The sequence below is a fragment of the Humulus lupulus genome, chromosome 1, assembly GCF_963169125.1.
Source record: "Humulus lupulus chromosome 1, drHumLupu1.1, whole genome shotgun sequence".
In the NCBI taxonomy this organism is placed as follows: domain Eukaryota; kingdom Viridiplantae; phylum Streptophyta; class Magnoliopsida; order Rosales; family Cannabaceae; genus Humulus; species Humulus lupulus.
In genome coordinates, this window is record NC_084793.1 from 62,755,571 (window position 1) to 62,772,388 (window position 16,818).

The window sequence follows — 16,818 nt, forward strand, 5'->3', positions numbered from 1 at the left end:
TGAATTTATAACTCTAGTACAAGGGAATCTTTCGGTCATCGACTATGCACAGAAGTTCGATTGATTGGCCAAATTGCCCCTGAAGTGGTGTCGACTGATGCATTGCGAGTCCAGAGGCTTTTAAGGGGACTCAAACCAATGATCGCGAGGGATGTTAGGATGACCAGTGCTGAAGTGGTCAGTTATGCAGAGGTACTGGATAGAGCTCTTGAAGATGAATATTTGGAGGAACGGATATGGAAGGATAATGCCGCTAGAAGAGAGAACCACCGCAACAAGAGCTTCCATGAGAGCAACAAGAGAAAGGCTAACGAAGGGCAGAATTGTGGGGTTGATAAAAGACCTAGACCTCCAGCCACGAATAGCAACAACCACAACTCCCAAAACCATAGCAATCGCAACAACCGCTTCAATGACCGAAACCGTGGGAACCAACCAGGCAACTGAGTCGAGTATCCTATCTGTCCTAAATGCTCGAAGAGACACCAATGAGAGTGCTAGGCCGGTACCAACAAATGCTTCAAGTGCGGCCAGGCAGGACACTTGAGAAAGAATTGCCCACAATGGAAGGTGGGACAGAATAACAATAACAATCTGGTGTCAGCAAGAGTTTTCGCCTTAACCCAGAACGAAGCGGCCAATAGCAACACCGTGGTTACAGGTCAGCTCCCTATATCTGGTACAATGTGTAGAGTCTTAATTGATTATGGAGCAACTCATTCTTATGTTTCCATGAATGTGATTGATAGAATGAATATGCCTTATAAGATGTTTGAACATACCTTTAGTACATTGTTGCCATCGGGAGATATGATGTTGTCAAATAATTGGTTACCGTCAACACCTGTGACAGTAGAGGGCAGGGAGTGCCCAGCAGATCTCATAGAACTGACTATACCGAATTATGATGTCATACTCGGCATGAATTGGTTATCCAAACATGGGCTACAATAGACTGTCGAAAGAAGACCGTGGAGTTCAGGCCAAAGGAAGGAGAGGTCTTTTCCTTTAAAGGCGAAGTAGTGAGCTTTCGAACACCCATAATATCTGCACTGGAAGCACGAACTATGATGAAACATGGATGTTCGGCGTTCCTTGCTAGTGTTGTGGATAAGTCCAAGGAGTCAGAACTAAGGCCAGAAAATGTACATATTGTTTGTGAGTTCCCGGAGGTGTTTCCCGAGGAATTACCAGGACTACCCCCAGACAGAGAAATCGAGTTTGTAATTGAGCTTGCACCTAAAACTACACCGATCTCTAAAGCACCCTATCGAATGGCACCGATAGAATTAAAGGAACTTAAGAACCAACTACAGGAGTTGTTGGACAAAGGGTTCATAAGACCTAGCCATTCGCCATGGGGAGCACCAGTCCTACTTGTGAAGAAGAAGGACGGGAGTATGAGAATGTGCATTGATTACCGAGAGCTCAATAAGGCCACCATTAAGAATAAATATCCTTTGCCTAGGATAGACAACCTTTTTTATCAACTACAAGGGGCTTCAATATTCTCAAAGATTGATCCGCGATCTGGGTACCATCAGTTTAAAGTGAAAGAGGGAGACATTCCAAAAATGGCCTTCAGAACTCGCTATGGGCACTATCAATTCTTGGTGATGTCTTTTGGACTCACCAATGCTCCAGCAGCCTTTATGGACATGATGAATAGGGTATTTAAGGATTTCTTGGACAAGTTTGTAGTGGTGTTCATTGATGATATCCTCATTTACTCGAAGACCAAGGAGGAGCACGAGGAGCATTTGAGATTGACTCTGAACAGATTACGGGAACATCAGTTGTACGCCAAGTTCTCTAAATGTGAGTTTTGGCTGGAACAGGTAACTTTCTTAGGGCATATAGTTTCTAAGAATGGGATAGCAGTAGACCCATCGAAGATTGAGGCCATTAGAGATTGGCCCCAGCCAAAGAATGCCTCAGAAGTACGGAGTTTCTTAGGGTTGGCGGGTTATTATAGGAAGTTTGTTGAGGGTTTCTCGAAGATAGCCACCCTGTTGACCAACTTAACCCGGAAACATCAGAAGTCTGCATGGACAGAAAAATGTGAAGAGGGTTTTCAGACCATGATGGATAAGTTGATTTCCGCGCCTATCCTTTGTGTTCCCACTTAGGGCGAGAAATATGTGGTGTACTGTGATGCATCAAAGAACGGCTTGGGATGCGTGTTGATGCAAGAAGGGAAGGTGGTAGCTTATGCTTCCAGACAACTCAAGGATTATGAGCAGCGGTATCCCACTCATGACCTTGAATTGGCAGCAGTAGTGTTCGCACTAAAGATATGGAGACATCACCTGTATGGAAACAAGTGTGAGATATACACCGACCACAAAAGTCTGAAATAATTTTTCACACAAAAGGAACTGGACATGAGGCAGCGAAGGTGGTTGGAATTAGTAAAGGACTATGACTGTGAGATTCTATACCACCCAGGCAAGGCCAACGTGGTTGCTAATGCTTTGAGTAGGCGGGAACATGGGAGTGTCTCAGCACTACATACAATAGAGATGCCTCTTCAGAAAGAGATCATAAATGCCGGCATCAAAATTGTGATGGGAAGTTTGGCGAACCTCACATTGCAATCCTCTCTATTAGAACAAATTCGAGAAGGACATAAATTGGATGAAGCCTTAGTGAAACAAGAGGCTTTGGTACAAGAGGGTGGCAGCAGCGATTTCACAATGTCTAATGGTGGAATGCTAAGATACAAGGATAGGATTTTCGTGCCTGACAATGCTGAAATTAAGGAAAGTATTATGAAAGAAGCGCACACAACGCCTTATTCCTTGCACCCAGGGTCTACGAAAATGCACCAAGACCTTAAGGCATTATATTGGTGGCATGGAATGAAGAGGGACATTGTTGAGTTTGTTGCTAGATGTTTGACATGCCAGCAAGTCAAAGTGGAACATCAGAGGCTAGCAGGGTTGCTTCAACTGCTCTACATTCCTGAATGGAAATGGGAGGATATCACGATGGATTTTGTGGTAGGATTGCCTAGAACTACCAAGCAGCATGACTCAGTGTGGGTGATAGTAGATAGACTCACCAAGTCTGCCCATTTTCTGCCAGTTAAGACCACATACTCGACGGATCAATATGCTGACTTGTATGTTAGTGAAATAGTGAGACTTCATGGGGTGCCAAAATCGATAATTTCTAATCGTGGGTCAGTTTTCATGTTGAACTTTTGGAAAGGGCTACAAAGAGCTATGGGATCAAGACTAAAGTTTAGCACCGCTTTTCATCCTCAGACCAATGGCCGGTCTGAGAGGACTATACGGATTTTAGAAGACATGTTGAGGTGGTGTGCTTTGGACTTTTCAGAGTCTTGGAACCGATATCTACCCCTAATGGAGTTCTCTTATAATAACAGTTACCAATCTACCATTGGGATGGCTCCCTATGAGATGCTTTATGGGCGTAAGTGTAGATCTCCTTTGCACTGGGATGAAGTTGGGGAGAAACAGATTTTAGGTCCTGAAGCAGTTAGGGAAGCCAGTGAGGCGATTAAGAAGATTCACCAAAGGATGCTTACTGCGCAAAGTAGGCAAAAGAGCTACGCTGACCTCAAGAGAAAGGACATCGAGTTTTCAGTGGGCGAGTTTGTTTTCTTGAAAGTCTCGCTGATGAAAGGTGTGATGCGTTTTGGAAAGAAAGGGAAGTTAAGCCCTAGATATATTGGTCCATTTGAGATATTGGATAGAGTATGGAAAGTTGCGTACCGTTTGGCACTGCCCCCAGTATTAGCTGAAACGCATAACGTCTTTCACATCTCGATGTTGCGTCAGTATGTGTCAGACCCCTCTCATGTGTTGAGTTACGAGCTGTTACAGCTGATGCAGGACTTGAGTTATGATGAACAACCTGAGCGCATTATAGAAAAGGGAATCAAGGAATTGAGATCCAAAAGGATTGCACTAGTTAAGGTCTTGTGGAAGAATAGTACGGAACGAGAAGCAACATGGGAGTTGAAGGAAGACATGAAAGCAAGATACCCTGAATTATTTGGTAAGAAAAATTTTCGGGACGAAATTCCTTTTAAGGAGGGTATAATGTAGTGCACCAAATTTTTTTTTTTAGATTATTAAAATTTTGTGATTTATTTTATTTAAGTGTTAAGTGTGATGAATTGTTTTAATTAAATGTTGTTTATTTTATTTAGTTGTTGTTTGTTTTACTTGATTGTTTGTTATTTTATTTAATTGTTAGAATTGTTTGTAGAATATTTTTATGAAATTACTTGTTAAATAATATGTATTTATTTTATTATAAAAATGTGATTATGTGAGATTTGGTTGAATGCACTAAGGTGCATGGTAGATAGTGATGCACCCTAGTGATTTAGTGTGTGCAAGTGCATGGTAGTGTGATGCACATGTGTGGATTTTCTACACATTTTATAATTTCCATTTATTAGATATAATTGAGTAATTTAATTTAAATAAAAAAATAAAATAAAAGAGGAAAAGGGAAGGTGATGGACGGTTTGGTGTAGGAAAAGGAAATGTCTTATTTCCTTTATATATATTTTTTCAATCAATTAAACATGATTTTGGGGAATTATAGCTAATATTGGGTAAGGGAAATTTGACAATTTTAATTCAATTAAATCACTCTTTATTAAAAAGGATTTTTAGGCTTAATTAGATGAGTGGATTAGGGAAATTACCATCTATTTTGGGTGAGGCTTTATGAGGAAAATAGGAATTAAAAAGGAGACATGAAGGAAAAGAGGCCATTTGGCCGTGACCTAGGGAGAAGATAGAGAGAGAGAGAGTGGCATGCTAGAGAGAAGGGGCTTCCATTTCTAGAGAGAAGGAGGAGAAGAAAGAAAAGAAGAAGAAGAAGAAGGGTTTAAGCTAGGGTAAGGCTTTTGTTTGTTTTAAGATTCCTTATGTTAAATCTAGTATTTTGATTTGGGTTGTCTCTAACTTTTGGTCATCTTCTTCTCCATCTTGATATTAAAAAAAAAATACAACCCCTAGGGTTTGAGCAAGGAGGTGCTTCTAGATTGGATTCTTGATTTCTATCAAGAGAGGTATTGAAATCCCTCCCTCAATTTTGTGGTTAATGGTTTTGATGACTAATATTATTAGAGGGACTATGGTTGAAGGGGATTTGTGTTTTGGGTAGGAAAATAGGTTACTTTGTGTTCTTGTTATCTTGTTGATAATGTGTTATTTTGATCTTGCATGAAGGGTATTATGGTTTAATGTATAAAAGGGTTTTGGTATTGATTTTTCTATGTATAATGATTAGTGATAATTTATGAATGCATATATGGAGATTTCGGCCTAGGCATATCTAAGGATCACCTTTATATTTTGTTTTATGTTTTGTAATTTTCAATATATTAGATCCATGTTTTAGGGGACCTATGTAATTAGGGTATAATGATATATAATTGGGAATCTTGATAATTGGATCAATGAAATTTTGATAGGATGCATATGATATTGTGAAGAAATAAATTATAGAATGCATGAAAAATGATAGAAACATGTTAGGTTTAATGTAAAGACATATTTGAATAATGGTGTTTATGTATTAATGCATGTTGTTATTATTTATTTTGTTGGATTGCATGTATGAATTCATTGGAATAGAATAAGGTTTTATAAGGTTGCATATGAATATGTGTTAGTGATATTCTTAGAATTATTTGTATAATAAGAGCATGATAGGATTTGTGAGTTATTGTGTTTATTGGACATGTATTTATGTGAAATTTTTGAAAGCCATGAGATAAAAGATGAATTTCATGAGTAATTATGCTTGCTGATTTTGTGAATAATTGGGTAAAAAGTTAGGTGAAAAAGTGATTTGCATACATAAGTAATGTCCTTAATGCTATGTTGATTTTATGAAATTAAAAAGGGTATTTTAAGTCACAATAAAATGATATTTTACTCAAATAAATACCTACAGAATTTTTATTATATTTTTAGAAAAACATTGGGGTTTTAAATTCAATATAGTGATTTTTAATGATAAATATGATTGCTGGAATTTTTGTTAAAAAAAAATGTGAAGTGTGTTTTAATAAGAGGAATTTAATTAGTATTTTGAAATAAATTAATACCCTAAATTATGGTAATATTAAAAATGGTATTTTTAATATGGTATGAATGTATATTTTAATAGTTATGATTTTTCTTTATTTTGATTAAGAAAAATATTGAATTCAATTTATTTAATTGATTTATTTATTTGCGATTTTTTTTTAAAGAAATTAAATAGTGGCTGAAAGTTTAGTTTAAAAGGTTTAAAATGATTATTTAATTGTCACTTATGAATTCATGTTACATAAAATCCAAGCCTTAAAATAATTCAAATAAAGTATATTTTTCCACACTTAAAATATATTTTTCTCACATTATTTATGTAATACAATTAACCAATATTAAAATTGATTTTTCTAAGGAGACATGGTAATCATAGGTATTTTAAATAAATTCCAAGCTTTTGTTATTTCTTTGTAATTTGAAATTAATAAATGGATTTATCACATATTTTTTTTAAGCTAAATAAAATTATTTTATAAAATAAAAATAATGTTTTGAGAGATTTAATCAACCTAGAAATTTTAAGAAAATAAATAATGGTAAGCAAAGCATGTTACAAGTCTATTAATTTTAAAACGATAGAAGTAAGACGTGTAGAATTATCGTTTTTAAACGCCATAATTACGCAACGTTGCCACGTATGCATGTTACATGCAAATTCACTTTTACGTCCAAAATTATGTCTATTATTCAACCATGTGGTTTTTATAGAAAGATCATGCATGCAAAGTAGGTAAAATGAGCATTATTCTTTTATGGCCTTATGTGTAATTAAGTATACTTGCATGTTGTGTGTAACTCTTATTATGTGTGCATGGCCCACGCGCACATGAGTTGTATGAAAGGGTAATTAGTAATTATGTGATGCTAAGGAATGTCATTTTGATTATGGTATAGGCTCGTTGAGAAGTTGTGGTTTACTTAGCTTGGACCTGAGGTAAGGAAGTTAGATAGAATTTATGATTGTTTATGTTATGAATGGTAAGACTGTTGTGTGAATGAAATGTTATGAATTATGAATGCCATAATGTGATGATATGTTGGCTTGTATGAATACGTTATGTTATGAATGGATGTTAACGTGATGAACGCGACACATCAAAATGGGTTGCTAAGGATAAAGAAGATGTAACCCGAGTTACTAAGGATATAAAGACGTAACTCCAAGGGCGGACGCGCCGACATTATTCAAGGACCAGAGCCTCCTGTTTACCTCAAAAGGGTGGCATGGACAAGTTAGCGGGCCATGTTCACAAGGAATTTTGTATGAATGTGTTATGATGCCTGGTTATGTTTATGATTATGTTATGATGTTGGTGATGTTTTGTAGAGTCCAAGAACTTTACTTAGCTAAGTTAGATAGTAGTATTATAGTAATTTCTTTATAACTGTGGATTTTTGGTTCAGACCGGGATTTATTTGGACACTCATAGTAGTACTTGTAGATTTTCTAAGTTTAACCTATAGTTTAAGAATATTAATGTTAACCTAAGGTTTGATTAATATGACTGATATTGAGGATAATATTTATTATACTATAAGGTTTAGATAAGAACCAATGGGATTTTAGCACATGTTATGTATGAGTTATTAATGATTAAGTATTTTGAGGATTAAATTTATTAAGGGTAAAATTTGAATACTCTAAGGTCAGTCAGCAGCTTTGAAAACATTTAAGGGCTTAGTCAAGGCTGTTTACTCAATTCAAATTAAGCTAAAAATGTGTAATTTCGTGTTTAAATAATCAGCGTATGCCGATATATCGCAGCACGTAGATAAGGAAAACACGAAACGATGCACGTTTGCCTCGGGCATAATGGTCCAGGCGATATATCGCCTCCTTCAACATATTTTGAATGTTTTCAAAATCGTTTCCCATTCAAACCTTCAACCTCTTGATAAGTCCAGCACCTTTTTGAACGAGTCTTTAGCCTCTGCTGAACGATAATTCAAATTATTTTCACTTAAAAAGCCATTATTTTTATTCAAATTAAATTAAGATCCTTTCATTCCTAAACTCTATAAATAGGACCTAGTACCCAGCCATTATTCATCTATTACTCTAAGTTCAGAGGCTGCAAGTTGCTAGGTGAGTGTGAGAGTGTAAACACTTGGGTGGGGAAATCATAAGCTTGATCATCATAAGCTTATCAAACACTTGGGAAGTAAGATTTTATAGCATTTCGGTTCAAGGTTTAGATCGGTCTTACAAGTCTTCAAGGTATTTCCACACTTTAGTTCATTGGTATTATTTTATTTTAAGTTCTCATAGTCTTCTACTCAGCCTTCTAACCTTAATCTTTATTTTGGTTAGGAAATCTAAGAACTTGCACATAAGTTTTTGGTAAGTATTTTTCTCAATGGTTTAGTCCTTCCATTCCTTTCATTTCTCTTCTTCACTATACTCACTCTTTTTCAAATGGTTCTTAGGAGTGTTCCAAAGTCCCAACTCTGTCCTCTTATCCCGGTAATTTTGGTAAGGAAAATAGGATAGAATCTATATGTTATATGCTTATGTTATCTTATGTTATGAAATATGTTATGTTATGTATGTTTGTAGGCTTGGGCATATGACCCATATGACTAACAAGCCCCAAATGGATTATGGGCATATGACCTGCTTAGCTAGTAGGACCCCACTAATCTAATGGGCATATGACTTGTTTAGTCTATGGGACCCCAAGTAATAATGGCCATTATAGTATGTGTATGATATAAGTGTTATGTTATGTTTTTATGTTTCTTATGAAATTTATGTATATGAACTATGTGTTAGATTTTCCTTGCTGGGCATTAGGCTCATTCCTTTTTGTTTATATGTGCAGGAAAATAGACTTAGTGGCGGGAAAGGTTCTTGGAAGCTTGGAGAATGTGTATTGAGGCGGAATGGATTCAAGAGCCGAGCGTTACGATTCGAGGATGTAGTTTTGTTTTTATGGCTTTTACATGTATTTTTCCGCACTTGTTATGTAATCCCTTTTTATTTTAAATTATGTTTTGTTTTGTTTTTAAAACAATGGGATCCCATATCCTAACCTAAATTTTATGGAAGTTTAACTCTTATTTTTACAAGTTTCTTAATAAAGTTATGGTATTTTCACTTGTAAGTTTTATTAAGGATTAGTATGTATAGTTTTCGTTAATGGTCCAAAAGTCTAGAGTAGTTGGGTCATTACATGTTTATAATTATGTTATGATGTTATGATAACTATGATATGATGGTTGTAATATGTTTACGTTTATGGATGCCAATGCTACGATGATGCTATGATGTATAAAGATGAACGATAGTGTTTGTAATTTGTTGTATGTTACTTGCTTATTGCTTGTACTTCCTTACTGGGGTTTTAGCTCAACCCCTTACTTTCCCTTCCAGGTAGCAAATAGGTTTCTCTATGGAACGCGTGGTGACGTGAGGGGTTCTATCGTCGTGGGGTGTATGGCGTGGGGCATCCTATGGACGGAAAAATGATCACTTAAAGACGCCATTTTAATTATGTTATGTTTTAAGAGACTTTTTTTAAACTTATCGGTGGGACTTAATTATTGGATTGTTTCTTTTGAACCTTGCATGAAAAACTCATATTTTCTTTTAAAACTATTGGGCCCAACTTCCATTGTTTTAAGCAAGTCCCCACTGAGATCTTTATAATAAGTGGTTTTCTTTTATGAACTAATGAAATGTGAATATTTTATTAAGTACTAGTTTAGGGCGTTTTACAGTTATCCTCTTAAGCTTCCCTTCCCGTGCGAGTCTTCAAGTCTTCTCACAGGTCAGGTTGTGCTTGGTGGTGATCACCGTCCTTGAGGTATTCTACTTCTGTTTCCCCCTCGGAGTCGACGCACTCGTTATTGACCGAGTCACTAATTCTTTGTCCTCAGTTGGCGGAAACATTTCTCCTATTGGTCCCTTGGCTAGGGTTTCTTGGAGGCTGGTGAGGTACTAGCGGGACATCACCTCCAGGCCTAACGCGATATGTCGTAGTGTTCCTGGGCAGAACACCCTGGGCTCCACGGACACTAGAGACCTGGTGGTTTTCTTAGGCTCCACGCCGTTGGTCATCATTGGCCCGTCTCGGGGCCTGAATGGGCTAGGAAGCTCGACAAGTTTTCTTCCATCCCTGCGCGAGATCTTCATCAATTTTTCCTTTAACACGATCTTGTGGTGCAGGCGGGGCTCCAGCTCCAGGTGGGTGCACAGGTGGCACACCAACTGGCGGATCTTGCGCCATGTTAGTGGGGTGCTCAAGAGGTACACCCACTGGTTCAACGGGTGGTACTCCAGCTGGGTGTGCAGGTAGCACAACATCTGGCTGCCTAGGCAGTATCTTGCCATGAGGATCCACTCACAGCCCTTGGGCCACCAGAGTAGCCCTCATGGCATTAACCATCTCCTGTAGGGCGGTGATATTTCCTCTTTTGGGCATCGATTTTATGCTATTGGGTGGCAACTTGGCCTCTGAAGGCCACCACTTTTGGCGTTTCCTCCGCGCCCATGGGGTAAGGATAATAATCCTCATAAAAACTTGTCGTACTTGACATTTTCATCATAATCCTCTTTGGTCACCTCCTGGTACTCTAGCGGAGGCGATCGGCTGGGTTCTCCTTCCTCAGCTCCAGTGGGAGGAGCAACGTCGTCTGGAGCGTTTCTTCTGGTGGTTACCATGACTGAATCTTCGAAGCTTTGTTCAAGCTCTCAATGAAATCACCAAAATGTTGACTTTCTTTTTCTCTATCAACTAATTAAATAAGAACTTAAAGAAATGCAGGAAAAGGACACATGTTTTACGTTGTTGATGTTATAAAACAACCCTAGTCCCCGAGGCTTTAGTATTAGTGTTCTTGAAGCTTGAGATGTCAAGCTCCAATGGAGGTTTCTCAGGCAGTGTATATATTGCTCTAAGTGCAAAGAGTGGGATCAAAAAGTCCAGAAGTCATTTACAATGGAAGCCCTAGCCCTATTTATACTGGTCGAGGAAATTAATTCCCTTAATGTGGATTTATTACAAACATTCCCAATCTCTTGAGAGTTTAATGCTAAATAACACCTCCTGGAGCACTAATTATGGTGGTGGGCCCAGGCGTATTGCCCGAGCCCCAATTCGTAGGTTGCAGCCTGGGAGACACGCCCCTGACACCGTCAGAACGCAGTTGCATATTTTCCCATGAAAGGCGGCGCATTGGGACATGCCAATTGTCGAGTGTATAGGCTTAACACCATTACTCGAGGCACCAAAATATGTCAAATGGTTGCTTGTGGTCCAAAATCGTTGTGATTGACACCTGGTACTCTGTCCAGGTCTTGAGGACAATTCCCTAGACCTGGAGGACAAACTGACCAAGAATACGGGAGGACCACAATGGAGGTCCTCAGGGCGTGGCCTAACATGAAGATATCCATGCCTGGAAATGGATCATAATGCTCTGGGAGGATTTTACGCTCTGATGAGCTCTAGGCAAGCTCCACAAGACTTCATTAGCTCCTGAGGAGCCTAACTACTTCTCTAATGAATGATGTATCCAATGATGAAATCACAGACAACAGAATTCAATCTGAAGGCCAAATTTGATGGATTCAAGTTCTTTGAATGGAATTTTCATCTGTCACCATCCTTAGAAATACAATAAAGGAATACTTGATATCAATTGATAAAGAATATGTGTTAATAGTCAATGATTCCCATAGGGTTAGAGTGAAGTGTAAGGGTGAAGGTTGTGAATGGTTAATGTTTGCATCTCTGCATGGTGGTAAAGACAACTCCACTTTAAAGGTGAAGACACTTATTGATGAGCACAGTTGCGGGTTAGTATTCAACAATATTCACATTGATTCAAGTTGGCTTGCAAATCATTTTCTTGATCATTTTTTATTAAATCCAAGCATGACTTTGAGGTTAGAAATTACTATGAAAACAAAGTACGCTCAGGTGTTTGAGTCGTCTTTTTATAGATCTAAGACGAAGGCTAGAAAGATATTGCAAGGTTCTATTGGGGAACAATGTGCCATTCTGTAAAACGCCCTTAACTAGTACTTAATAAAACATTCACATTTTCAATGGTTTATAATAGAAAGCCACTTATTATAAAGGTTTCAGTGGGGTCTTGCTTAAACCATGCAAATTGGGCCCAAAAGTTTTAAAAAGAAAATATCAGTTTTATGCAAAGTTCTAAAACAAACAAAAGTTTAAGTCCCATTGACAATTTTAAGAAAATCCCATTAAACATAACATTATTAAAAATGGCGTTTAAAGTTGATCGTTTCTCATCCATAGGATGCCCCACGCCATACACACCAGGACGACAGAACTCCCCACATCACCACGCGTGCCACAGAGAAACCTATTTGCTACCTGGAAGGGAAAGTAAGGGGGTGAGCTAAAAGCCCAGTAAGGAAGTACAAACAACAAGCAAGTAAGATACAACAAATTACAAACACTATCATTCATCTTTATACATCATATCATCATCATAAAATTGGCATCAATATCATATACATAAACATATTCACGTCAACTTAATGCCACCATCATATCATAAACATCATAACATCATAACAAAATCATAATCATCACCAAACATCATAGCATAATCATAATCATCACCAAACATCATAACATAATCATAAACAATTCCTTGTGAACATGGCCCGCTAACTTGTCCATGCCACCCTTTGAGGTAAACAGGAGTCTCTGGTCCTTGAATAACCTCGGCGCATCCGCCCTTGGAGTTACGTCTTTATATCCTTAGTAACTTGGGTTACGTCTTCACATCCTTAGTAACCCATTTGTTGAGTCGCGTTCAACACGCTAACAACCATTACATATAACTCGGTTACGTCTTCATATCCTTAGTAACCTCTTTATTTGATGTGTCGCGTTCATCACGCTAACATCCATTCATACAAGCCAATATATCATCACATTATAGCATTTCATAACTCATAACATTTTCATTCATACAAACAATCTTACCATTCATAGCATAAACAATCATAAATTCTATCTAACTTCCTTCCTCAAGTCCAAGCTAAGTAAAACCACAACTTCTCAACGAGCCTATACAATAATCAAAACGACATTCCTTAGCTTCACATAATTATTATTTTGCCCTCCCATATAACTCATGTGTGCATGGGTCATGCACACATGGTAGGAGTTACATACAACATACAAATATGCTTAATTACACATAATGTCATAAAAGAATAATGCTCATTCTACCTATATTGCATGCATGATCTTTCTATAAAAACTACATGGTTGCATAATAGACATAAATTTGGACGTAAAAGTGAATTTGCATGTAACATGCATACGTGGGAACGTTGCGTAAATGTGGCGTTTAAAACGATAATTCCATGCGTCTTACTTCTATCGTTTTAAAAATAATAGACTTGTAGCATGTTTTGTTTACCATTGTTTATCTTCTTAAAGTTACTAGGTTGATTATGATCTGTCAAGATCTAGTTCACCATTACGCGAGGAAAGTTGGGAAACCAAAGTGTATGATTAAGCTTGATTTGCGGAAAGCTTATGATACGATTGAATGAGATTTTATTGAGGAAATGCTTGAAGCTTTCAATTTTCCAAGTAAAGTCATTCAGCTTGTTATGCAGTGTGTTCGCACTCCAAAATTTTCTCTTATGTTTAATGGCTCTTCCCATGGTTTTTTTGAGTCTAAGAGAGGGCTGCGGCAGGGTGACCCTATGTCCCCATTATTGTTTGTGTTGGGGATGGAATATCTTTCAAGAATTTTGCATCGAATAGGAAGGAAGAAGGATTTTAAATTTCATGCAAGGTGTGAAGGGATCAAGCTTAATCACCTTATCTTTGCTGATGATATCCTTTTATTCTATCATGGAGATTTCATATCTATCTACTATATGCTTCAAGGTTTACAACTCTTTTCTAGCACATCTAGGCTGTTTCCAAATCAGGCTAAATCCGCTGTTTACTGTAGTAGTATGAATGAGCATGAAGTCCAACAGATCCTTGATGCTTCGGGTTATAGTAGAAGTGCTCTGCCTTTCAAATATCTTGGAATTCCGATCTGTTCTAAGTGAATTTCAGCAAAATATTGTGAGGTTCTTCTTGATAAGATAATTGCTAGAATCAAATGCTGGAGTTCTAGAAATATTTCCTTTGCTGGCCGAGTTATTTTGATCAATTCAGTCCTCCTTTCTATTCAGTCCTACTGGAGTCAAATTATGATTATTCCTAAAAAGATTTTGAATGAGATTGCTGCCATTTGTAGAGCCTTCCTTTGGACAGGTCAGGCCTCTTCAACTAGACCAGGTCGTATAGCTTGGGATCTAGTGTGCAATTCGAAGAATTCAGGTGGTTTAGGATTCAAGGATAGTAGTGATTGGAACATTGCAGCTATTGGAAAGTATATTTGGGCTATTGCTGAGAAGAAAGATAACCTTTGGGTTAAATGGGTCCATCATGTTTATATCAAACAAGTAGATTGGTGGGATTATATTGCCCCTGTTTCAAGTAGCTGGTATTGGAAGAAAATTGTGGAAGTTAAAGAGAAATTTAAAAAATTGATCTCAGTGCAGCAAGTCAAAACTGAGGGATACCAGATCAGCTATGGTTACAACATTATACACACTGATCTTGGCTTGGTTCATTGGACCAAAGTGGTTTGGGGAAGATTGAATACACCTAAGCATAGTTTCATTTTATGGCTGGCTATTCATGATAGGTTGAATACCAAAGAAAGGCTCAAAAGGCATAGGGTCATTGAGAATTCTGACTGCTTACTTTGTGGGCTATTTGAAGAGTCTTGTGATCACTTGTTTTTCAATTGTTCATTTACCATCAGATGCTACCAACAGGTATTGCTTTGGCTGAATTGGAAAACTGAATCAACTACACTGTTGAAAGTGACTCGATGGATTGAGCGTGCTAAAGTTAGTACACTTAGGAAGCATGTTTATTTGGCTGCCATTGCAGCTCTGGTTTACCAGCTTTGGAGGGTGAGGAATGAGGTTTTTTGGCTGGGGAAATTTACTCAGCCTGAGAGGATTGTACAGAATACAAAATTTAGTGTAAAAACTAGAATTACATATATCATGCCAAAGAAACTTAGTCAAAAAAATTTAGATTGGTTTAGGAATTTGTAATGGGTCTGTTTGTGTTTAGTTCTCCTTTTGTTGTACAGGCCAGTTGAGGTCTTCCTCTGTAAATGTTTGTTGGTTGAAGTAATGAATCTTTCCTGATTTATATATAAAAAAAAGTTACTAGGTTGATTAAATCTCCCAAGACATTCTTTTTATTTCATAAAAATAATTTTATTTAGCCATTAAAAATATATAAAAGACTCATTTATTATTTTTATATTACAAAGAAAAGCAAAGGCTTGGAAATTATTATTTTTTTTAAAAAAATACCTATGATTATCACGTCACCTTAGAAAATAACAATTTATTTTAAGTTAATAGAATTACATAATTTGATGTGAGAAAAATAATAATTTTAAGTGTGGGAAAAATATATTTTGTTTGAATTATTTTAAATACTTAATTTTATGTAACACAAATTCATATGTGAAAATTAAATAACTATTTAAAACTTTTTAAACTAAACTTTCAGCCATTATTTAAAAATCACAAGTGAATTAAATCCAACATTTTTCTTAATCCAATTAAAGAAAATCATAACTTTTAAAATAACCACTCATATTATATTAAAAAATATCACTTTTAAGTTTAACTATTGTTTAGGTTATTTATTTATTTTAAAATACCAATCAAATTCCTTTTATTGAAATACACTTTACATTTTTAAATAAAAATTCCAGCAATCCAATTTTATCATTAAAATCACCATCTTTATTTTTCTCAAAAATATAAAAAAAATCTGTAGGTATTTATTTACACAAAATATAATTTCAAGGCATAATTAAATTTCCCATCAAACTTCTTAAAACATCAAAACACTTGCAAATTTTATTTAAGCACTCAAAACATTATTCTCATTATAAACAACATCATTTTTGCACAAAAAACAGCAAGCACATTTAATCATAAAATTCATTTTTTTCATTATATTCACAAAATTCATGCTTATTTATGTACAATATTCCAACACAAACCCTAGCATGCTTCTAACCTCTTTAACCATTTTAATCACACCATGAGCATACAATAATTCATCAATCACCTTGAAACTTATTCACAAGTCATGAACAAATAACCACCCTTGATCTTGTGTTAAATATACTCTCAATATATTATTGCCATGCAATTATTCCAAAGAACAAAACCATCATAACTTCATACAAGATCTTGCCACAACCTATCATGATCTCTAAGATTAAATTGACATTAAACATAAAAAATAACCATCATGCTTTTGAATATCACCTTTAGGCCGAAATCCCTATAGCCAAAATAATCAAATCCTTTCATGTTATTTTTAAAAGAGATATTCATCATCATTTTTATAGATCACAATTTAAAACCTTTGTATATTTTCACATAGAGTCTTTAAGCCAAAACATACCCATCATCAAATCATAGAAGATCTTTAAACAACATATCATCAACACCACATTTCAATAAGATTAATCATCTAATATATCAAAGGAGAACAAAACAATGGATCACCATTCTCAAACAATATTCTCCAAACCACAAGAAACCAAAGATAAAAACAATAACCATAAGACAAAAAGGTTCCCATTACCTCTCTTGCTAGAACTCAAGGACAATAGTGACAATAACCCAAAC

General features: G+C 36.4%; 1 protein-coding gene across 1 annotated transcript; it reads left to right on the forward strand.

Annotated features, from left to right (window-relative positions):
* The first annotated feature begins 14,289 nt into the window (after nucleotides 1-14,289).
* On the forward strand, nucleotides 14,290-15,210 carry LOC133815564 (uncharacterized). Its single transcript, XM_062248387.1, has one exon. The coding sequence runs from the start codon at nucleotides 14,290-14,292 to the stop codon at nucleotides 15,208-15,210; it is 921 nt and encodes a 306-aa protein (XP_062104371.1).
* Nucleotides 15,211-16,818: the final 1,608 nt, after the last annotated feature.